The sequence below is a fragment of the Diceros bicornis genome, chromosome 23 (assembly GCF_020826845.1).
Source record: "Diceros bicornis minor isolate mBicDic1 chromosome 23, mDicBic1.mat.cur, whole genome shotgun sequence".
Taxonomy (NCBI): Eukaryota; Metazoa; Chordata; class Mammalia; order Perissodactyla; family Rhinocerotidae; genus Diceros; species Diceros bicornis.
Window position 1 is genome coordinate 25,630,470 of NC_080762.1, and position 23,738 is coordinate 25,654,207.

Genomic DNA, 23,738 nt, shown 5'->3' on the forward strand with positions numbered 1-23,738 from the left:
GTGAGAAGTTAATGGTCTAATATGACATAAAACTTCCAAAATTGCAGAGTGACAACGTGATTCCTGTCCACCGCCCGCAATTCAGCGCAAACACTAGATCTGCCTGGGACCTCAGGCCCGGCCCCGCCCCGCCCCGCCCCGCCCCGCCCCGCCCCGCCCCGCCCCGCCGGAGGCGCCTCCGCGGGCCACGTGGTCCGGCGTCCGCGCGCAGACGGCTCCCGGCGCCGGCGCTTCCGGGTTGGCGGAGGCAGAGGCGGCGCAGGGCCAGAAGCCGGAGCGGTGCTGGAGCCCCAGCGGCGGGCCTGGCGGAGGTGGGGGCCGGGGGTGCCCGGCGCGGGGACGCCCGTCAGGCCTTCGGGTGGCCGGCGCGATCCGGACCCCGCCGGGAGCCCCGAGAGGTAGGTCCCCCCTGGGCCTGCCGTCCGTGGGCGCGGGACCTGCGGCCGTGTCCACCCCTCTCCAGCCGTCCGCTCCCGGGTCCGGCCCGAGGGGTCTGGGCCTGGAGGTGGGGGCTCGCCTGCGCCCCGCTCCCGGGTCAGCGGGCTCCGGGGGCTCGCCTGCGCCCCGCTCCCGGGTCAGCGGGCTCCGGGGACTCGTCCCCCCGCCGCTCTGCGCTGCGCACGGACTCCGCCAGCCTGGGCGATCCACGCCGCCCTTCCAGAGCAAGGCCCGCTGCCCCTTCCGTTATTTAATTGCGGCTACCCCAAAATTCACTTGGCGCGTGTACGTTTTCTTTGCTTTTTTCAGACAGACAGAATGGCTAATAATGTGTGAAATCGAGACACTGTAGTTTTCATTCTGATATTTATGCAACTATGGAAAGTTAGTGCTGGAAAGGACTTGAGAAATAGTTGATCCCAGTTCCTTCATTTTACAGAGGAGTAAACAGACACTGAGAGGTAACGTGGATGTTGCAGATTCACGCAGCTGGGTAATGGTACAACAGAAACGAGAATCCAAAGCTACGTTTTTAAGTAGATTTTTTAAAGAAGTAAATGATAGAATTCAGTTAGCGATGTGACGTGAATAGTAGGTTCGTTCAGGCCGAGATGAACCTTGTTAGACAAGGCTTCCTCCTTTTTAAACATTATTTTCTATTTCAGGCTTAATCCTTCTTGGCTTCCAAAGAAAATGGCAGAAACACCGTCAGAGCCTTCTGGGCAGCTTGTTGTACACTCAGACACACACAGTGACACTGTCTTGGCCAGTTTTGAGGATCAGAGGAAGAAAGGCTTTCTCTGTGACATTACTTTAATCGTGGAGAATGTGCACTTCCGAGCCCACAAGGCCTTGCTCGCTGCTAGTAGTGAATACTTCTCAATGATGTTTGCTGAAGAGGGGGAGATTGGCCAGTCCATTTACATGCTGGAAGGCATGGTTGCAGACACATTTGGTATCCTGCTGGAATTTATCTACACGGGTTGTCTCCAGGCCAGTGAGAAAAGTACAGAACAAATCCTGGCTACTGCTCAGTTCTTAAAAGTCTATGACCTGGTAAAAGCTTACACAGACTTTCAGAATAATCACAGCTCCCCAAAGCCACCAACTTTGAACATGGCTGGTGCTCCAGTGGTTGTTATTTCTAATAAGAAAAATGATCCTCCAAAGCGGAAACGGGGAAGACCAAGAAAAGTCAACAGTTTGCAGGAGGGGAAATCAGAGGTGGCTGCGGAGGAAGAAATACAGCTGAGAGTGAACAGTTCAGTTCAGAACAGACAAAACTTTGTGGTTAAAGAAGGAGACAATCGCCTACTGAATGAACAGATTCCAGCAAAAGAAATGGAAGAAGCTGAGCCTGCTTGTGAGCCAGGCAGAGGGGAGGAAATGCCCACTGAAAAAGATGAGAACCTGGATCCCAAGACCCAGGATGGACAGAACAACCAGAGTCGGTACAGCAAGCGAAGGATTCGGAAGTCCGTCAAACTTAAAGATTACAAACTTGTTGGAGATGAAGATGACCAGGGTTCAGCCAAGAGGGTCTGTGGAAGGAGAAGGCGCCCCGGTGGCGCTGAGGCCCGTTGTAAGGACTGTGGCAAAGTCTTTAAGTACAATCACTTTTTAGCAATCCACCAGAGGAGCCACACGGGTAATTTATGCTTTCACAGCTTATTGGAATGTGTTTTGAAATAGTAATGATAATAATAGCTTTCATTTATTGTGCAATTTCTGTGTGATAGGCATTGTAATAAAGCCTTTCTATATGCTATTGCATTTAATTCTCACAACAGTCCTGCAAGATAGGTGATATTATCCCCATTGTACAGATAAAGAGACCAAGTCCTAGAAAGCTTAAGTAACTTGCCCTGTCATCATCCATTTAGTGACAGAGTGGGAATTTGAACCCAGGTAGCCTGATTCCAGAACCCCTCTTCTTATTTGGAGTTGTTGGTTCAAGGCTTTAATGTCCAGGTATCAAGCCCTAGCCAAATTTATTCTACTTTCTGACTCTTGAACATTCCTCATCTTGACCATGCTTTTGCCCAGGTTTGTCTGGACAACTTTCTTAGCCTTCTAGCTGTAAATGCCTTCCCTTTCAGTCTCTAGTGCCCAGCACTGGCCCGGAGACCCTTCTGTGAGGATGGAAATGTTCTATGTCTGTGCTGTCCAGTATGGTGGCCACTAGCCACGTGTGGATTTTGAACACTTGACGTGGTGAGTGTGACTGAGGAACTGAACTTTTTATTTTATTTTAGTTAATTTAAATGGTCACCTTACTGGACAGTACAGCCCTAGCCAGAAATCCCTTCCATCTTTGAGCCCTCTGTTACGCACTTAACTCACTCTCCTTTAGGTTCCATTGTAGTTACTGCTTAAATACCGCTCTACTTAATTGTAAGCTTAAGTATAGGGACTGGGGCTTAAGTCTTCTGTTATCTAGCAGCTTCCTGTCATCTGAGCCAGCTGCATCTAGCACTGTAGTTCTCAGTCTGGCTGCACATTAGAACCACCTAGGGAACTTCTGAAATGACCAATGCCTGGGCCCCAACCCCAGAGCTGCTGATTTCATTGTCTGGAGCCTTGCTGTTTTTAACAGATAGATTGAGGACCCTGAATTCTGGTTCTTTGAACAAAGCAGACACTTGAGAAATATTTGTTGAACTGTAATAAAGCATAGTTTAAAGAGTTAAATAGTTTTATGACACTGGTTAAGGAAAGCAACATGTAGGACCTTCCCTTTTGCCCCCAGTGTTCTGAAATTTGGCAGTGCATCGTTATTGCGTGGGACTGTTTTCTTCCATTTGGTTGGATACCAGTAGATCCATATGGTCTGGAAGCTCATATTTTTCAGTTCCAGAAGTTTTCTTGAGTTATTTCATAGACAATTTCTCGCCTCTGTTTTCTCTGTGCTCTCTTTCTGGAACTCCTGCTGTTTGGTCCAGGACCCTCCTAGACCCATCCTTTAACTTCCTTATCTTGTCTCTTCTATTTTCCATCACTTCTTGCTCTACTTTCTGAGAGATTTCCACTTTTTCTTTCCGCCCTTATAGTTTTTCTATTTCTACTTATTTTTTTATTTCTAAGAGCTCTTTTTTCTCTGAATTTTTTTTTGAATTTTATTAGAATCCTCTTTCTGTTTCACAATGTAATGTCTTACCTCTGTGAGCATGGTAATGATCATGTTTACTTATTTGTTAGGTTTTAATGTTTTCCTCACCTGGGGCAGTTTCTGTTTTCTGCAAGTTGCTTTTTTTCTTGTTTGTTTTGGTATCTGTTTCAACTACTAAAATCCTTCCTTGAATGGTGATTTTTTTAAAAAATCATAATCGTATGTAAGAATGGTTTTCTAAAAGCTACTAGCAGCTCTGCGGGTGTGGAGAGGGCCTGTAGACAGCGGCCTGGCTGAGGGTGGCGTGGCTGGCAGCCACTTCCTTGCTGATGCCTGGCATCCAGCTTCAGCTCTCTTACCTCGGCCCTTCACATTCTAGGTGAAGACACTCCACTCTCCCACTCAGGGGCTGTAGGCCTGGCTGCCAGTGTCTAGAGTGGGACGGGGAAGAAGGTGGGTGTGGGGGGGGCTCTCATCATCTCAGACATAAACTTTGACTTGCCCTCCGTGTGGTAGTCCCATTGCACTGTGCCTGGAGACCTCTGATCGGAGACCCCTAGGCCAGAGACCCTTCATTTTACCTGCTGCAGAGAGCAGTCTCCATCTTCTGTTGGTATAGGGTCCGTCTCCGGGCTGCATGGGTGGGAGTCTGGATCTGAGTTGGGGGGTCTACCTACCTTTGAAACAGTGAGTGTCATTTATGCTCCTTACCCGCGTTTTCAAAGAAAACAGGTGCCACCAATTCCTGAGCCTTATGGAGGCTCAGTCTTAAAAATTAAGTTGTATCTCAGCGCCACTCTCTGCTGGCAGCAGATTCGTCTAGTCCAGCTTGCAGAATTTTATTGCTGATGTCATCTCTCCTGTTCATTGGCCTTTTGGACATGTGCCTTTTAAGAAAAATCCCTTTGTTGTCATTGTAATTTGGGAGGGAACAGAAAGATGTGGAGATTGTTGCTTACACCATGGTTCTGGGGCTCTTATTCCAGGGGAGCGACCTTTCAAATGTAATGAGTGTGGAAAAGGCTTTGCCCAGAAGCACTCCCTGCAGGTCCACACCCGGATGCACACGGGCGAGCGGCCGTACACCTGCAGCGTGTGCAGCAAGGCTCTCACCACCAAGCATTCGCTGCTGGAGCACATGAGCCTACACTCAGGTAGCCGGGCTTGCACCAGAGGGCCGACTGCCACCAGGCTCCCATTCCCAGGGTGGGCGTTACGGGATCCAAATGGTGATTTCTCAGCCTCATATCATTTCCCACATGGTGTCATTGGAGGACAGAATTATGGAACTGTCAGAGTGTAGTTTAGAGTTCTGCACAGCATCGAGCCTTAAACTAGGGCTTATCAGCTGGCTGCCAGAAGTTCAGTGTGCAAACGTGGTTTAACCACCAGAGTTTAGAATTATTTTACTTTGGATGCCTTGGGGGGAAACTTGGATTCTCCAGTTTTACCCTAGACTCCACCACTCCCTGTTGCCTTACGTACTGTTGTACATTTATGTTACTGTAGTAGACTCTGAAGGCATTTGGGTTTGTAGACAAGTCATTTGTATCATTTATAAAAATGGGGACCTGGGCCCACTGGTATTTACCTTATTAGTGAGCATTCTGGTTCTTTATACTTTTTCACATTTTAGTGTTTTGTTTTTTATTTGGCAGGACAGAAGTCTTTTACCTGTGATCAGTGTGGAAAATATTTCAGCCAGAAAAGACAACTAAAGAGCCATTACCGAGTTCATACAGGTACAATAAAATGAGAAAATCTGGATTGGTGGGTGGGGCAGAAATGCAAACACAAATTATTTCTGAAACACTAGTTTCATATTGTAGACGATGAATGAGTATTTAGGGAAAAGAGTTGTAAAAAGCAATCTAAATTAGATGTCCTTGTGTTATTCCCTACTACCATGTGATTTATATTTAATTTTTTTTTTTTTTTTTTTTTTTTTTTTTTTGTGAGGAGATCAGCCCTGAGCTAACATCCGCCAATTCTCCTCTTTTTTTTTTTGCTGAGGAAGACGGCCCTGGGCTAACATCTGTGCCTATCTTCCTCCACTTTATATGGGACGCCGCCACAGCATGGCTTACCAAGCAGTGCGTCGGTGCGCGCCCGGGATCCGAACCAGCGAACCCCGGGCCGCCGCAGCGGAGCGCGCGCACTTAACCGCTTGCGCCACCGGGCCGGCCCCTATATTTAATTTTTATACTACAGATTTGGTGCAACACACAAAAACCCTGCAGAATTGGTATCTTTCAGAAGTGCCGCTTGACTGAGAGGGCACCAATTGATTGGTTGTTAGTGGGGCCTGGACAGAGACGTCACCACCTCATAGCTGTCAGTTCAGGCTTTTCTCCCTCCTGGCTCTACCCATTGTCCTTTTTTCTTTCCTAACAACTGATAAGAAATGAGTTGGGGTGGGGAGTGTCATTTAAGATCAATGGCCACAGTCACGTCAGTGCTTCGAGGGAAAAGGGAGGTAACATTTAGGGAGATTGGAAAGGTCCCAGCTCTCTTGAGGAAGCAGTGAGTTGAGATGCACAGGAAAATATTGACTGTTACCAGATTAATAAAAAAATTATTGTTGTTTTATTAAAAGTGCCATATTTAAAGTGATTATTTTTCAGGGAAGTGCTTTAACACAGATCACTGAAGAAATGCAGGGAGAGCATATATGCACTGACACTTTTTTTATTGTTGCGACAAGGCCACTCATTACCGGAATGCAACCACTGCCATCGCAAATTCATGGATGTGTCGCAGCTAAAGAAACATCTACGAACACACACAGGTAAAAGTCCGGCTCGCCCTCTCTTTCCAGTACACTTGATGTTTTCAGGAGAGTGAGGAATGAAGTACTCTGAGTCCACTGCTCAGACTGCAGTTATGTAAATTGGGTGGGAATTTTATGAGTCCAAGGCAGAATGCAGTCAACATCATTCTGTGGGGAAATCACGTCTCTGTAGGTTAGTAAAACAGAGAGCACTTACTGAGCACTGTTCATACGTGACATTCATTTAATACCGCAAAATGGTGCAGTCTGAGTCTGGTTCTGTGTTTCACTCTTAATTGACTTCAACATTAAAGATTATCACAAAAATTTTTTAGAAAATTTTGAAACATACACAAAGGTATCATAGACACTGAGGGTTTTTCCGCTTTCTCCCCTAAAACCAGTACTTAAAGCTTAAGCATCGCCACCTCCAGAAAAATCAGCATCAGGGATGACGAGGAGGCAAGATCGATTAGGGGAGGTCAAATTTTTTCATTTCAGATCAGAAAAGTAAAAAGGTGGGCCTTTTAGAACCTTTTGATAAGGAGCACTTCTTAAAAATAAACCTGTTAGATAGTTTCTAAGAAAAGCTTTCTATTGTAAGTTGATTATTTAATGATTCTGTTAAATTGTCTACTAAAATTATATATCAGATTGGTTTATGTTGCTTTGGACATTTTTTTAAAAACACAAGTTTTTCTCCGTAAAATCATTTACTTTCTTAAAGTAAATGTCTCATAGGGTATGAGTTTTATGAAAATGGATCTCTGTACAGTCTTTCTACAGACATTATCATTATAGGTTCTGTGAAATTTAAATCATCCATTTAATACATACGTACGGAACAGTGACTGGGTACCAGGCACTGTTCTTGATCCTGGGGATACAGCGGTGAATGAGATGGACAGAGCCCCTGCTCTTGAGGGGCTAACATCTGAACAGGGAAGACAAAGAACAAATGACTGCGTGACATGTTAGGTGGGGTCCGTGCTATGAAGAACTAAATGCAGGGGAACGGGACCGGTGCAGGCAGGGAAGCTGCCCTCCTCTGTGCAGGCTTGTCTGGGAAGGCCTCACTGATGGGGTGACATTTTGGGTGCAGATCTGAATGCTGCGGGGAGCAAGCAAGCCATTGTGGCTATCCAGGAGAAGAGCTTCCCAGGCAGAGGGAACAGCAGGGGCAGACCCCTGGGATGGGAGAGTTTCTGAGATGCTGGAGAAATGTCAGGAGGCAGGAGTGGCCGCGGCAGAGCCAGGGAGGTGGGAATAGGAAGGAGTGGGGTAGGTGGACACCAGAGGCGGCTGGAGTCCATGTGGTGCAGGGGCTCTCAGCCTAGCTGGGTGCTTCAGTCACCTGAGAAGTTTTAAAAAAGAAAAAGCCTGGTCCCAGCCCCAGAGATTCAGATGGAATTGATCTGGGGTAGGGCCTCAGAATTGACCTCTGTAAAAGTTCCCCAGGTAATGTTAGTGTTCGTTCAGGCTTAAGAACTTTCGAGTCCACAGGAAAGACTCTGTATTTTATTCTAAGTGAGAGGACTTTAATGAAAGGAGTGACACAATGTGTTAGAATTTAATAGGATCCCCCCAGCTACCATGTTGGTTGGGGTGAGGCAGGGTGGAGGCCCCGTTAGGAGGCTGTTGCAACAATCAGGGGCTTGGTACAGCGTGCTAGCAGTGGAAGTGGTGACGAGTGTCTAATTCTGGATATATTCTGAAGGAATTGTCAGTGTGATTTGCTCATGATTGGATATCGGGGGTGAGAGAAGGGGGAGGCAGAAGCAGCTGGAAGGATGAGAAACTGGAAAAGACTGGGAGGAACAAATCCAGAGTTAGGTGTTGGACGTGGGTCTGAGATGTCTATTTGACATCCAAGTGCAGATGTGGAGGAGGCAGCTGGATGTTTGAGTCTGGAATTCAGGCGAGACGTGCAGGCACGAGAAATTTATGTGCTTTCACACTGGCCTGTAAGTAGCATGTGAAGCTGTGCTGAGAATACCAGGGGAGGGCGTGGAGGTGGAGGAGAGCTGAGGTGCCTTGGTTATGTTGAGTAGTCGGAGATGAGACATTTCATCTTAGTTTTGTCCTCTGAGTATATAAGGTGTACTTGAGGCTCCTGGTCTTTATGAGGAGAAGTAGGCCTTGAAGTGGGCGTGAAAAGGAACTGAGGTCCTCTCTCTATAATCCCAGCAAACTCTTCTCCACCTGTCTACTTTGAGGAGAAGCAGTAAAGGAAAGTGGAAGATATGTGACAAAAAAAAAAGAGACAAAAAGCACTCTGTCAAGTGGTTTGTATGACTTAGAAATAAGAAAAGAAGTCAAAGCCATTAACAAATTGGGCTCTTTGAGGGCAAAGACTGTGACCCACCTGTCCCTAGCACAGAGAGTGTGCACGATGTTGGTGCTGAAAGTGTTGGTATGCCACTTCCCTGCTCCCCGGGCAGAGTGGAAGGTTTTGAAGAGGCTGCCTGGCGGAGCTGGCGCTCACCTCCGCAGACAGTGGTGTGAACACACCTTAGCAGGCAGGTCATGCCCAGAGGGCCAGGGCAAGAAGCACCAACTGCAACAGCAGGGGCCACGCTCAGTTGGAAAACCGAGACTGTCACCTCTTAGCTCTTTAATGTAAACTCTCTCCGGGTTAGGTGTCCTGTGCCAAGCACAGGTAGTCAAAGATAAATCAGAGATGTTCTCTTCCCTAAGAGAGCATCTTCAGTGGGGGAGATGGATGCGTCTTGAAATGGAGGCAAGGTGTCAGGCAGACGGGCAGTGCCCGTGAGGTGGCTGCAGCTCAGGCTCTGGTGCTCAAACCTTATCCCTGTACCTGCAGCTGGCAGGCTGACAGGGACCGAGCCAAGCCAAGCCAGTCTCACGACTGATAGACCAGCGAATGCATTAACTTAACAAAGGGACTACACCTTTCTGTTGCCCGCAGTACCGCCTTCCTGACATCAGTTTACCTGAAAACCAAGTTAGTGATCAGAAGAGTGCTTGGTGAGCTGGGAGCAAGTTCAGGGAATTAGCCCAGGTGGTGGAGAAGCCTGGTGAGTGACCTCTGACCCCCCAATACAGTCCCAGCCCTCAGTGTCCCTGTCCGTTGGATGGTGTTAGGTAAACACTGGTTCTGCCCTAAGGGCTCCCGCTCACATGCGGATGCCCTGCCTAGTAAGACATCGTAAAGGTAGTGAAGTCACAGCTTTCATTCATAGCCTCGTTCTGTTGGATTGGGTTCGTAGCTTCCTAAATCTCCTCCTGGATTTCCAGACCATCCATTAAGTTGCTCATCCCCATCTTTGTGGGATCTGGGGGCCCCTCACCATAACGTACCCTTACAGAGTCCACGCGTGATCTAGTGAGAATTTCAGTACAGCGGGCTGAGAGCCTCAGTAGAGTGAACACAGTGACGGAAATGATTTGCTTTCCCTGGGAAGATCTGGGAGAGCACCCCAGAGGAAAGACCCAGATCTTGAGGCCACAGTAAGTGCTGGATGGACAGAGGAAGTGGGAAGAGGTGTTCCCAGACAGGAACAGGGTGTGCGGGGCTTGAGGCTGTGACAGGCCAGCATCCGAGGGCCGCAGTGAGGAGTTCCACAGTGAGCAGCTGGGCTGAGATTGCCAACAGGGGGCAGATCCATGGCGAAGGCAGCTGCGGGGGAGATCTCTGAGCAGAGAGAAGGTATATTTTGATTTGTGTATTGAAAAGGACTCAGGCAGCACCAGGAAGATGGCCAGAGAGGGAAGGTCCTGGGGATGAGCCAGTTAGCCGGCTCTCTGGGGAAGAAAGATGAAGGCCTTCGGGTCAAGAGAGTGGAAGGAAGAGATGTACTTAAGAGATTTTTAGTCTGGGGGAAAAATAGTCACTGCAAACATGACAAAGTATTAATATCCCAAATATGAAAGAGTGAGGACCCCAGCAGAAAACTGGGCAGGAGATATGAAGGGCACATCACAGAAGACGACATGAGAATGGCCAGTAGATGTATAAAACGATGTTAACTGCATTAATCGTCACAGAAAAAGAAATGTGCACTTGTTTTTGTCCATTAGATTGGCAAATATCTGAGGAAATGGACATCTTTATGTTCTGTTGGTGGGAATAAATTTGGGAACTTTCTGGAAAGAACTTTGGCAATATGCATCAAAATGTAAACTGCCCAATTGTGAAAAGATGTTTGCATGAGGATATTCATCATAAGCAGGATTGTTGTAATGTCACAAGCTTAAAAATTACTTAAATGTCCGTCAGTAACGGATTAGTTAGGTAAATTTTGGACAAGATACACAGTGGAAACAACACTCTTTTAAAATGGTGGCGTGGCTTTATTTGCCATTACAGACCAGCATGCACTAGACGATCTCGTGGTGTAAACTGTATACTTATGTGTGTATATGCACCAAGAGATGTCCGTAAAGATGTTCATCGCAGTGTTAACTAGCTACCTCAAGAGGGGGCTCTGGAGTGGTTTTTCAATACTTTGTACTTTTCAATATTATTTGAGTGTTTTACAATGAACATGGGTGATTTTTAGAGAAAAACAAAGCAGCTGTTTTAGGAATTAAAATGTACAGAACTGGATTGCCAATTGAATGTGAACGCAGAGTGCACAGAGGATGTCATGTGACTGTTGGGCCTGGCTGGGGCAGGAGCTGGATGGTGCAGCCATTAACCAAGAGAGTCATTCCAGGTTTGAGCTGATGGCAGTGGGAAATCAGCTGTGATACTCAACAAGCCCCCAGTAGTCAGTACTATCTGGAGCTGAGATGGGGATTTACAAGTCATCAGGGTGGGGTTGGTGGCGTATACTGCTGAGAAGAGGGTCTGGAAGGAAACCCTTGAGTTACTTAGATATTTCTGTCAGCATCCTCCTTGTTGGGACCTGTAGGTCTTGTGTCTCTGCCTTTCCTTTAATTGCCGTTGTGTAATCCTCCTATAACAAACTACCTTCTGGCCCTACTGCCACCCAGGCCCTGTCCCCTCACCTTTTTTCCTTCCTCTCCATCTGCCTCCTGCACCCCCTGGTCCAGGCCTCAGCACTTCATGTGTAGACTATTACAGGCATTCCTGCCTGGTCCTGCTGCCTACAGCCCACCCTACCCGTCATTCCCACGTTTTTTTCATAGTACTTTTGTCATGTCGTTCTTCTGCTGGAAACTTCCAGAAGTTCCACAGGTCCTCTGCCTGGAATTTACGGCTTTTTGTGGCCTGGTCTCACCTTTGAGCTCCACCACTCCTCAGAGTGAATCCTTGTACCTCTTTGTCCACATTGTGTGGTCATTTCCAACAGCCGCTTTTTGGCAATGCTGTTTATCCTAGTACCTGACCCAGGCCTTGCTCCATTCTAGCCAGACCCTGCCTCCTCCACATCCATCATCTCGTCACACTCAGTATTGTTGATACCTCTCATTTTAATGTTTAGTCAAATACAGCCCCACATTACTTGATTACTACATGTATCTTATCTTCTCAGATCAACTGTACATTCTTTTGGAGGCAGTGAGCATGTCTTTTGTTCTTGGCTCTGTACTTTGTTGATGGTGTATCAGTGCTTTAGAAGTGAATAAACTGAGGAAGGGCTGGGTCACTCCACTGAAGGCAGTCAAGCTGTGTACCTCTTACCAGAACAGATCAGAAACCAGAGGAGTAGGAAGACTTTCTGCAGATTCACCGTGGCTAGGAAGGTTTGTCTTCTTACTGTCCTGGAGGATGTTCCAGGAAAGAATTTCCATTATTTAAAACATTTGCCAACAGAAAGACTTTCTGAGATGTTGTAAACCCAAACCCAGATGGAATTGAATGATAAAGTTAGCATTGCTGGATGTGTTTCCCACACAGAACTTTATAGTGACAAGCAAACAGAGCAGGTCCTCAGTCTTTGAATCTGGAGAGGGAGAAGATAGACCGAGATCAGAGTAGGCCCCAGCTCTGATTTGGAAAGCTATTGAAAGATAATGGCAGTGGCCTGGTTTTAACCTTTGGAGTGGTAAGAGTTATTGATGCAAAGATGCAGACGCATGCAGGTTGTCACAAGTGTCTTCTGCCTAGATGGAGCTTGGAAGAACGTCTAGCCTGAGTTTTCCAGTAGATGCTGTGAAAGGAAAACTACCTGACCATCCTCCACTTCAAATTGCACTCATCTCTTGCTGTTTTCTAGCTAAGCTGGATTTTGTTTCTTTTCTTTTCTTTTCTTTTCTTTTTAAATTCATAGTTCCTTTGCCTGCATTAGGATCACTTAATTTTGTCTCTGGCAGGCATGACAGTCTGTTATTTTGTGTGCAGTATACAAACTAATGCTGAATAAATGCTTTTCGAAGCTTTATTAATTCATAGTGGGGTCTGGGGCAGTCACAACATCCTGTGTGGGCCTTAGTTCCACTCTGTGAAATTCATTAATTCAACAGGATTTCTGGAACAGTGTGCCAGGCCCGATTCTAGGCACTGGGGTACTACGAGTGGAGAGAGTAAACAATATGTATAGTATATGAGGTGGTAACAGCCTTGTGGGAAAACTAACTCAAGGCAGTGGACTAAGAAGTATTGGGGGTGGACCGGTACTGATGAAGCCTCTCTGGTAAAGTGACATTTGAGCAGAGACTTGGAGGCAGTGTGGAGAGAGACCCCCTGGGGGAGACATACCAGGGAGAGGGCTGGCTGAGCACGAGGGCCCTGAGCTGGGCTTCCTTGGAGTGAGGTGTTCAGTGCCTCTTCAGGATGCCTGCAAGTCTGAATCGGTGAACTAGGGGAGAGTGCCTGATGAGGGTGGGTAGGTTTGGGGTGAGGAATGGGAGTGGGCGGACAGATCTGGGATTCTTTGTATGCCCAGGGCTTTGGTTTTTATATCGGGATGGGGATAGGGAGCCTTTAAAGTGTTTGCAGCAGATGCATGAACTGGTCTGGCTGCCTAAAGGATCACTCTGGTTGCTGCACTGATTGTGGACGACAGGCAAGCAGGAGCCAAAGTGGGGAGACCTGTTAGGAGGCCGCTACAGAGAGACGGCAGTGGCCTGCACTAGGGGTATCAGAGGAGGTGGTGAGAAGTGGTCGGAGTCAGGCTGCAGTTGGAGGGTAGATAGAAACATGAGTAATATGTAAGTCACCCAGTGCACAGGGGTCCTTATGAAGGTCAAGAGGGCTGCCTAACCAGGCGGTAAGGTATGAGCATGTCAGTTACCTAAGGATAGATTGTACAGGAGTAAGTGTGGTGTGTTCCTTTGTTTCCTACGTATAGGAACCTACATAAAGGACTACTCACCTTGTTTCGGTTTTTAAGTTTTTAAGGAAAAGAACCATACCTTACGCTTTCTCTGTATCCACACAGTGCTCACGTGCATAGTAGGTGCTTGTTGAGTGCTTCATTCATTCCTGCTTTTTGAGGATTCTAGCGGTGTTGCTTTTCTTCTTTTTTATATTGTGAAACTATGGAGTGAGTTTTGCTTTTTGTTTTATGTTGAGTGTATATTTCTAAAGACTTTGCCTTTTTTAGGTGAGAAGCCATTTACTTGTGAAATCTGTGGCAAATCTTTCACAGCAAAGAGTTCTCTGCAGACCCACATCAGGATCCATCGGTAAAGTTTTGCAGATGTTTCTCTTGTGGTGTCCTCATTCAACCCTGGCGTTCAGTAGGGTGACGTATGTTACCTATACAGCTCTTTTCCCCAAATTATTACTCTGGTAGAATTTTCTGTGTATTTTATTATTTTATCTTTTCAATAAAGAAATTCCTCACGCAAAATCAAGAAAACTGATTCTGGCCAGCAAAAGATTGCATTATTGATTTCATTTCTTGAATTTTGATTTTGGGCTGAGGGCTGGTCCAAAGCTTAAATCTTCAAAAATAAATATTAAATTTAATGTTTTCTGAATAATGCTTTTGTTCATACAACTCACTTCCAGATTGGATTTAGTAGTCCTTCTAACAGCATCACAAATAATTAGGGGCTATTCATTTTTTTAATATTGAAATGAATCATATATATTTGGCCATTAGAGTCTAATATTTAGTTGTGAGAACTAAAACAAAACAAAAAATTGTATTGTAATATATAAATATTTACTTTCTTATCTGAAATAAAGATTATGGAATCATAAAATTTTATCACGCCTAGCCCAGCCTCATCCACCACCCTTCCTGAAACACCACCCCCACCTTTTGTTTTTTAAGATTAGAAACTGAAGCTCATGGAAGTTGTGACTCGCTCCAGTTCCTTAAGTTAGTCGGAGAACTCGTGACTTATGACTCCTGGTCAAGTTAATTTTCCTCTATTCTCGAGTGCTTCTCCCTAAATAAACAGGAAGTAATAAATAGATCTTTCTGTTTTTAATATAAAATATATATTTTCTTATAGAGGAGAAAAGCCATACTCCTGTGGCATTTGTGGCAAATCCTTCTCGGACTCCAGTGCCAAGAGGAGACACTGCATTCTACACACGGGCAAAAAGCCTTTCTCCTGCCCTGAGTGTAACTTACAGTTTGCTCGCTTAGACAACTTGAAGGCTCACTTGAAAATCCATAGCAAAGAGAAACAGGTGTCCGATGCCAACAGCGTTTCCGGCAATACTACTACTGAAGAGGTCAGAAATATTCTTCAGCTGCAGCCATATCAACTCTCCACCTCCGGAGAGCAGGAAATTCAGCTTCTTGTGACCGATTCTGTGCATAACATCAATTTCATGCCTGGTCCTAGCCAAGGAATCAGCATTGTCGCTTCAGAGAGTTCCCAGAACATGACCGCAGACCAGGCTGCTAATCTCACCCTCCTCACGCAACAGCCAGAACAGCTGCAGAATTTAATTCTTTCAGCTCAACAGGAGCAAACAGAACACATTCAGAGCCTCGATATGATTGAAAGCCAGATGGAACCCTCACAGACTGAGCCGGTGCACGTAATCACACTCTCCAAGGAAACCTTGGAACATCTTCACGCCCATCAAGAGCAAACAGGAGAGCTCCATTTAGCAAGTGCTTCAGATCCAGCTCAGCACCTGCAGCTGACACAGGAGCCTGCTCCGCTGCCGCCCACCCACCACGTGCCGCAGCCCACACGGCTTAGCCAGGAGCAGAGCTGACCTGAAAACGTGTTTGACTGCTCTGTCAGTCTCTTCTCCGTAAGCCAGCCATAACAGCCATAACTGGATTGTGTGCTTGAAGTCAGGCTTTCTGAGACTCTCACTTACAGATCCTTACAGAGATGTGATAACTAGCTGACAGTTACAATGCTTTCCATCCGGGCTGCAGGATGTGTGTATCATGTCTTATATAAAGTACTGATTTGGATTTAGTATTTCAATACTGATGAATGGCTTTCCTTTTCATCTACTACATCTCTTAAAGACTTGTATAATTTTTCTTTAGGGGCATTGATTTAGACTTTTCTGTAAGTATTAAATGTTCACAGCCATAGGTTATGGTCTTGCTGACCTTTCCAGTTATATTTTTTATTTTTTAGAACAAAGGAAGTCATACGTTGAATTGGGTAGAGTGGTTGGTTTCGCTTTCTCATCTCTAAGGCAACACAATTGCCACTATAAGACAAGTCAGGGCTGAATAAGACAGATCACAACTTTAGGGAATCTCTCCTTTTAATAACTTCCAATCCCCAGACATAGTAACTCGCAACATTTAATATTTGTGTGGTATGATGGGCTCATCATGTCACGTTTAAGATAGATTCAAAGACATACAAATTAAATGTCTATTTTAACTCAAAATTCATAGAACAAGAAAGCCAAAAGTATAAGATTATTTTTAAAATTCTGAATTCAACTTTTCTGAGAAACATAGATTTACATATTTTTTAAAAGCAGGTTATTGAAAATTTAATTAGAAAGTCTAATTAAAGTATGAAATTGGGTCAAGGTATTCACCCCAAATTCTGAATTTTGTCATCAATATTTGATCTTCATGATGAAGTTAAAGCTTTCTTAATTAGCCTGGAATATAAAATTTTATTCAGTGTAATTTGTGTTAAATATACTCTACTGAATTCTAATTGATTTCTGAAAATGTTGATCTGTGTATGGTGTCTGATAACTGTCTGGAGATGGGAACTTAAAATCTATTTTTATTGGAAAGTAGCCACAAAATGGACACATCATTTTTAAAAGTAAATATTCTTCTCCTAATCTTAAAAATAATTTTGAGCCTCAGAGACTTAATAGCCAGCATGTGTCTGTAATCATTGTATGATTTTAAATAATCATCAAAAGATTAAATTGTTTGGGTTAGGTTTTCCAGCTCAGCATATTTTATTGAATACTGTGACTGCTTTCTTTCAAGTAAACTGGTAGAGGATTTTTGAGAAAAGAAGGTGAGCACTAGTATATGTAAATTTACATAATGCTGGTGGAGAATAGGGGTAATCTACCCTAAAATTAACAGTCTTCACATCAGTTACTTGTTTCCTTGTCTTAGACATCTTTGATGTCCACCCAAATCAAATAAGTTTTTTGGAGGTTAAAGTAATAGAGAATTGTTCAGGTTTGAGAGAAGATGAAGGCGTTTTTCTAACATATTTGCCAAACTCTATTTTATTGTATATAATTCATAGAATTTCCAAAATGATTTATCTTATATGTATCAACCAAAGTAATGTTAAATCAGGCCTGATTAGAGCAAAGGTATAGTTTTTACAAATACAGTTATGCCCTAAATAATTATTTCAGGTTCTTCACTTAGTCATTTAAACTATTTATTTATTTATTTATTTTTTTTGTGAGGAGATCAGCCCTGTGCTAACATCCGCCAATCCTCCTCTTTTTTTTTTTTTTTTTTTTTTTGTGAGGAGATCAGCCCTGAGCTAACATCCGCCAATCCTCCTCCTTTTTTTGCTGAGGAAGACGGCCCTGGGCTAACATCGGTGCCTATCTTCCTCCACTTTATATGGGACGCCGCCACAGCATGGCTTACCAAGCAGTGCGTCGGTGCGCGCCCGGGATCCGAACCAGCGAACCCCGGGCCGCCGCAGCGGAGCGCGCGCACTTAACCGCTTGCGCCACCGGGCCGGCCCCTCCTCCTCTTTTTTTTGCTGAGGAAGACGGCCCTGGGCTAACATCTGTGCCCATCCTCCTCCACTTTATATGGGACGCCGCCACAGCATGGCTTGCCAAGCAGTGCGTCGGTGCGCGCCCGGGATCCGAACCAGTGAACCCCGGGCCGCCGCAGCGGAGCGCACGCACCCAACCGCCTGCGCCACCGGGCCGGCCCCTAAACTATTTATTTAAACCTAATTCTTAAAATGCAAAGACTTGACCAGCTTTTCAAAGCCTACTGGCCCACATTTTCTCCAGGAGACACATAGTATTAAAGTAAATGAATTTTTAACAACTCACTCTTGGATAGCTGGATAATTATTCAGGATATATGGTCACATGACTATAAAGTCAAGTTTAATTAGCTTGATGACAGTCTACCTCTGTGCCAAGAGAAATATAATGTGAGCCGCATATGTAATTTTAAATTTTCTAGTAGCCACATTAAAAACATAAAAAGATGAAATTAATTTTAATAAAATAGTTTATTTAATCCAACATTTGCCAAATAGTATCATTTCAACATGTAATCAATATAAAAATGTATTAAGATATTTTACATCCTTTTTTTCACAGTAAGTCTTCAAAATCTGGTGTGTATTTTACACTTAGTGTATACTCAATTTGGATGCTAATGTTCATTGGACATACTTGATCTATATTTAGAGTTCATACAATTTACAGTTGAACACCTAGATTCACATATTCAAGTAGTTGCAGATGTACTTAATTTTTTTTTCAATAATTGAAACCAGTATCAGTTTTTAAATTAAAATTAATTAAAACCCAGTTCCTCTGTCACACTAGCCACATGTTCGATAGCCACATGTGGCTGGGGGCTCCTGTATTGTACAGCACAGGCCTGCCTGTTTCTAGCTCGAGAGCCAGTCTCAGTCATAAAAATATCTTCTGGAAGAGTGCTGGGTTCTTTACGAGGTGTCAAAGGGAAAGGAGAAAATGATAGCTTGATAAATCTAGGCTCTCTTCTGTGACTCAAATACACATTCTGCCCCTTTGGATGAAATCCTGAATTTTAAAGTTCAGTGACTGTACCCAAAGGAAATGTCATGTATGGAAAAATGTTTCCATTGTGTCTTGGAGAAGTCACTGGCTCAGTTCCACAGCTCATTTTGTACTAAACTTGCACAATTTTTAAAATTGTTTTAACAAGTGCAGAATACAAATTGTACTTCTTGGGAAATAGTAGAATATTATGCTTTCAGGCTACTGAAATGACCTGGACTTTCGAAGGTGCATCTCTCTGGTTTTCTTTCAGCAGAGGGCCAGCCTTGGGGAGACATGAGCTCTTGCCACTGAGTAAGTTATTCTCGTGCTTGCCCCTGTGTTTCTTGAGACTCATCTTCCTACCTCTACTCTGTGTATTTTCTGCAGTTGGTTCTTATGTTGTAAATGTGAGCAACCCGTTAAATAATGCTGAGGAATACAACGAGATTCTCATTATAGATGCTTACATCTAGGTTTTCATCAATTGGAGTAATAACATCTGCCACATTTTGAGTCTTTGCAAGAGGCCAGGAGTGAAGTCCAGTGTATTAGGTCTGTATCTTATCCTAGTGCTTCTCAAATGTCTTCCATATCATGGTGCACAAAAAGTAGGATGTATACAGCACCCTGAAGTTAGAGGACTCCAGTCCCCTGTGGCCATGACTGGCATATTAGCTTGCTAGGGTGGCCATAACAAATACTACAGACTGGGTGGCTTAAAAAACAGAAATTTATTTTCTCGTAACTCTGGAGGCTAAAAGTCCCAGATCAAGGTGTTGGCAGGATTGGTTTCTTCTGAGGCCTCCTGGCCATCTTTTCCTCCCTGTGTCTTCATATGGGCTTCCCTCTGCAGTTGTTTGTCTTAATGTCCTTATAAGGACACCAGTCATATTGGATCAGGGCCCACCCTAATGACCACATTTTAACTTAGTTACCTCTTTAAAGGCCCTATCTCCAAATACAGTCACATTCTGAGGTACTGGCAGTTAGGACATCAACATAAATTGGGGGGGGGGGGGGTCACAATTCAGCCCATAACAACAGGCATCTGGAATGAGGAGGGCAGCAGTGTCTGGGACAAACCTGTAACCCATTTGAAGCACAATCTTATTTTACTTCATGACATTCCTATGAGGTAAGTAATATTATTATGCCTATTTTACAGATGAGAACATTGAAGTCCAAACAGATGAAGTCCATTGCCCAAGGTCACACAGTAAGTAGAGCCAGAACTGGGTCATAGGCTAGCTGATCCCACTACACTGCTTCCACCCAATGGGCTTTCTATCGCCAGTCTTTTGAAACTTTAAGCTGGATTTCTCTTTACATATGACCTGCCTAATGTAATAGAACCTTTTTGACTAAAATTGAGGATCTGTGCCTTAAATTTTAGCATATAATCAAACTTTTTACATAAAACAATAATAGCAAAAGTTACAGTCTCCTGCAGAAATGTAATAACATTAATAATATTCATATTAGTATTTTACTATTGATTTAAAGCTTAACCGAAATTTACCAGTTGGATGAAAGTTACTGCTAGGTGAAAATGGCTTAACTAACATGGACCTTGGTGAGTGAGCCACTTTTTCAAACTTCTGAGGATATTTCACATTTAGGGCAGATTTGTTTTATTTTTGCTACCCTTATTTGTAAGTATTGCAGTAAGTTTTCATCCTGAGTTTCCAAACTAAAATAAGCCTAAATTCTTAAGTATTGAAAGAAAACTCTTTGTCCTGCTTTTGTAAACAGCAGGCTTGGAGAAATGACCCCTAAAAAAATCCCCTTTGCCTTCCTTTTGTAAACAGCAGGTATCAAGGAATGATCTCTAAAAAAGCTGGAATGTCACTGTGATAGTTTATCTTGCTTTCAAATTCTTTACACATAATCAAAACAACAAACACTTTTGTTGACTGGAATATAGAATCATTCTCATTTGAAACGAGAGCTTTTATACTAAAGCTCATTCAATAGGTAATATTAGCAAGAGACCTTAGCTTTTTTTTTTTTTTTTAAACATGAGTCTATGTGCAATGTAACATGTAGAAAGAGGGAAGAATCTGAGCAGGAGTCAGGTCCGGGAACTTGCCTGGTCTTAGAGCATGAATTTATTATTTATTTTGAATTCTTAATATCCATAATAAGTCATTTTAAATATGGGTTTGAAGACTTTCCAAAGAACAGTTTGGCTCTTGGTTTTAGTTCATTCCTATTACTTTTATCCTTGTTGGATGAAAAGTTAAACTGAAACTTCCTTAGCCTAAGTTAGAGTTACAAACCAAACTCTACATTTTTAAAATCCACCTCTCAGATAATCCTAGTATGATTAAGTGACTCCTGGACAAATTTTTCCTATAATCTTAGTGTTTGAAGTATGAAAGCACTCTCATAACAAAAATACAGGAAAGTCTTTAAAAACTGATCCTGAACCTATTGGGATTTTTAACCTTTGCAGCCTCTCAGGGTAGAGTCGCAGGTGTTATCTTGACCTCTATGAAATCACCATGTTTCTGGGAAAGGCCCCTGAATCAAACTCAGCATATGGAGGGATAAAGTCTCAGGGAAGAGTGGGAAAGAACAGGGGACTCAAATTTGTTTGTGACTCACTCATCTTATCAGCCAGGACAGAAAGCTGGGTTTCATTCTTGATAGGGCCCGCCTCACCCCCACCCAGTCCATCACCAAGTTACCTCAGTGTCACCTCAAACTAGAATCCATCCTCTTCTCCCATCCTGCTGCTGCACCACGTCCTTGCCTGGACTCCTGCTAAGGCCTGACTGCTCCTTTCTTCCCCTCCCCCAAGCCCTTCCTCCACTGGAAGTGTGACTTGGGCTCACCACTGTGCCCTTAGCATCAAGCTAATGATTGGATATTGTGTTATTTTGGCAAATATGGTCACGTGTGCTCCATTTAACATTCTTCTGCGGTTTCCCACTGTACCCAGTAAAATCTCCAGTCCAGCTTCCTCGTGGGCCCCTTTCCCATTCTCTCTTCCAGCCACACTGGCTTGCTTGCTGTTCTCACACACCCAGTGATTTCCTGCCACAGGGCTTTGAGGTAGGTGGTTTCTCAGCTGTGAAATGTTTCTGCCCACACTCTCTATCTGACTAAGTCTGCTCTGCTGTCAGACTTCACTGTAAGTGTCACTTCCTCCGGAAGGCCCTCCCTGACCCTCTCTAATCTCAGTCAAGCCACCCTGTCATATCTTTTCACAGCATTCTACCCTTTTGGCTCAGTTCATCATTATTTTTACCTCAGGGGCTGCGTGTGTCTGGTCACACTGCAGCCATAGCTTCCAGCCCAGGACCAGGGGGGTGTTGTTTGAAGGCACTAACCTACAGGTGCAGGGTGGCTTAGACATGCCACCTGCATTGCTGGGGACCTAGTTTCTGGCCAAAGAGAGAACACAGTGTGGGTTAGAGGAAAGGGATCCTTAATGTCTTAATGGCTCAGGTTTTTAACCGAGGCCACAGCTGGCATGATTATTTGCAAAAACATTAGAATGGGATTATTTTAAAACTGACTTTTCAGGTATTGGCCATTTGTTTGATCCAATATGATTTGGCCTATGGGTATAGCGCCAGGATTTTTAGTTCTATATACACATATAATGTGAATTATGACTCAAGTAAAATTCTAATTAAGAAGAACAATGCTTGTAGATAAATAATAAATTTATTCTTTTAGCTTTAGTAGAGGTCATTTTTTTTTTTCCTTGAAGAAACTATAAATAGAACTTGGTTTGGGTCTTCTAGTCTGTACATTTCTTAGAGTCCCCAACATTGAATACAATCGTGCACTACATTACATTTCGGTCAGTGACAGACCACATATACAATGGCAGCCCCATAAGACCAGTACCATAGCCTAGGTGTATAGTAGGCTGTCCCATCTAGGTTTGTGTAAGTACACACTGTGATGTTCACACAATGAGGAATCACCTAATGACGAATTTCTCAGAACGTATCCCTGTCCTTAAGGAAGTTGAGTAATTAAACTGCCTCCATTTAGAGATGATAAGACTGAAGCATGGTGGTTGGTGACTTTTTCAAGGTCACACTAGGCTAGTGTGAAGCAAAGCTGGAATCTGACCAGAGATTCTGGATTACAGACCAATATATTCCCCACTGCTGTATGCTCCAGTGTGTATCTTTAATTAGCATTAAGTGAAACTCCCAGTCAGCAGTTTTTTAGCATTGATGAAGTCATTATTGTTCTGTGATCTTTTTTAAAGACAAATTTTACCATTTGTCATATAGAGAGCCACATAACCCTGTTTCAATGCAACAGCAAGTCAGTCAAGGGCCAGAGCCTGTTGGGCCTTTGGAAACAAACGAAGTCAGATCAGCTGGTTGAATGAAAGGGGAAAGAGGTAATTCTAAAAGCCTGGTAACGCGTTTACATTGAACTTCAGAACACTTCTTACACTATGTATTTAAATATGGGTGTGTCTGATATTTGGCAAATTCATTTCAAGCCAAATGTTGGGTCACACTCAAGAGCTAGGATGGGCCCAGCTGGGAGGCTGCCCTAGTTTGTGAGCATGACTTGGCTGCATGCCCTGCTTCTCCGGGCAGAGGGCAGGCATTTCCTCTGCCTCCCTTCCCTGCCTGCTTCTCAGCTCAAGCTGGGAACAGTGTGTTCAGGTCTGCTTCTCTGGGCAGAGAGCAGGCATTTCCTCTGCCTCCCTTCTCCGCCTGCTTCTCAGCTCAAGCTGGCAACAGTGAGTGTTCAGGTCTTACTGGGTCTCAGAGGATTTCCAGGGGAAATGCAAAGTGAGAAGAAAGAGAAGGGAGGATCCATAGGGCACCCAGCTCTTTCTGATCCCTGGATCTGAAGGAGAGCAACCTTCCCATTTATTCCTCTGTTTTGTTAGTGTTTCCAGTGTAACAATGTCACCTCCTTTAAACAAGAAACAGCTTCTTAAATGCCAACCTTTCCTTTGTCACGTTGGATCAACACTGGTGTGGTGGAGTCCGGATGGACCTGGGCCCCATACCAGCTCTGCCACTGGCTGTATAACTTGTTGCAGGTCACAGAACCTCTGGGACCCTCAGTTTCCTTTTAGGTAAAATGGGACTGTTTTGTGATTATTGAGATTAGGGAACTACTCACAGTAGATACTCAATAAATGAGAATTGATGTTTTATTAATATTAACTAGTTGAATGACCTTGGGCTAGGGCTTTCACATCCAGTGCTGTCCCCTTATCTGGAATAGGGAGAAGTTGATCCCAAAGGTCTCTCAAACCCCTTTCAGCACTGGCGGTTCTGTGGGTCCTCACTCCAAGGCATTCTTGAATATTGGGAGTCTAGCCTCTCTTCCACACACCTCTCCCATTTCCCCCTTTCTTAGTAGTGGTCTAACACCCCCGACCCCACCACTACACCCCCAAG

At 44.2% G+C, this 23,738-nt stretch overlaps 1 protein-coding gene and 1 long non-coding RNA gene across 6 annotated transcripts; both read left to right on the forward strand.

The window, feature by feature from the left end:
* Nucleotides 1-236: 236 nt before the first annotated feature.
* Nucleotides 237-15,596, forward strand: ZBTB24 (zinc finger and BTB domain containing 24). Of its 5 annotated transcripts, none has more exons than XM_058566479.1 (7): nt 237-398; nt 1,104-2,086; nt 4,534-4,701; nt 5,206-5,289; nt 6,252-6,335; nt 13,793-13,874; nt 14,655-15,596. In XM_058566479.1, the coding sequence occupies exons 2-7, from the start codon at nt 1,132-1,134 to the stop codon at nt 15,373-15,375; spliced, it is 2,094 nt and encodes a 697-aa protein (XP_058422462.1). In that variant the 5' UTR covers nt 237-398; nt 1,104-1,131; the 3' UTR covers nt 15,376-15,596. The 5 variants fall into 5 exon arrangements, 4 of the variants coding, with proteins under 4 accessions (XP_058422462.1, XP_058422463.1, XP_058422465.1 ...); XM_058566481.1 differs by lacking the exon at nt 237-398 and adding an exon at nt 429-723; XM_058566480.1 differs by lacking the exon at nt 4,534-4,701.
* A 2,377-nt stretch (nt 15,597-17,973) lies between these two features.
* LOC131420471 (uncharacterized) lies at nt 17,974-22,781 on the forward strand. The gene is made up of 3 exons (XR_009223546.1): nt 17,974-18,894; nt 19,508-19,558; nt 22,602-22,781. It is a non-coding gene; the product is annotated as an uncharacterized LOC131420471 (long non-coding RNA).
* The last annotated feature ends 957 nt before the right edge of the window (nt 22,782-23,738 follow it).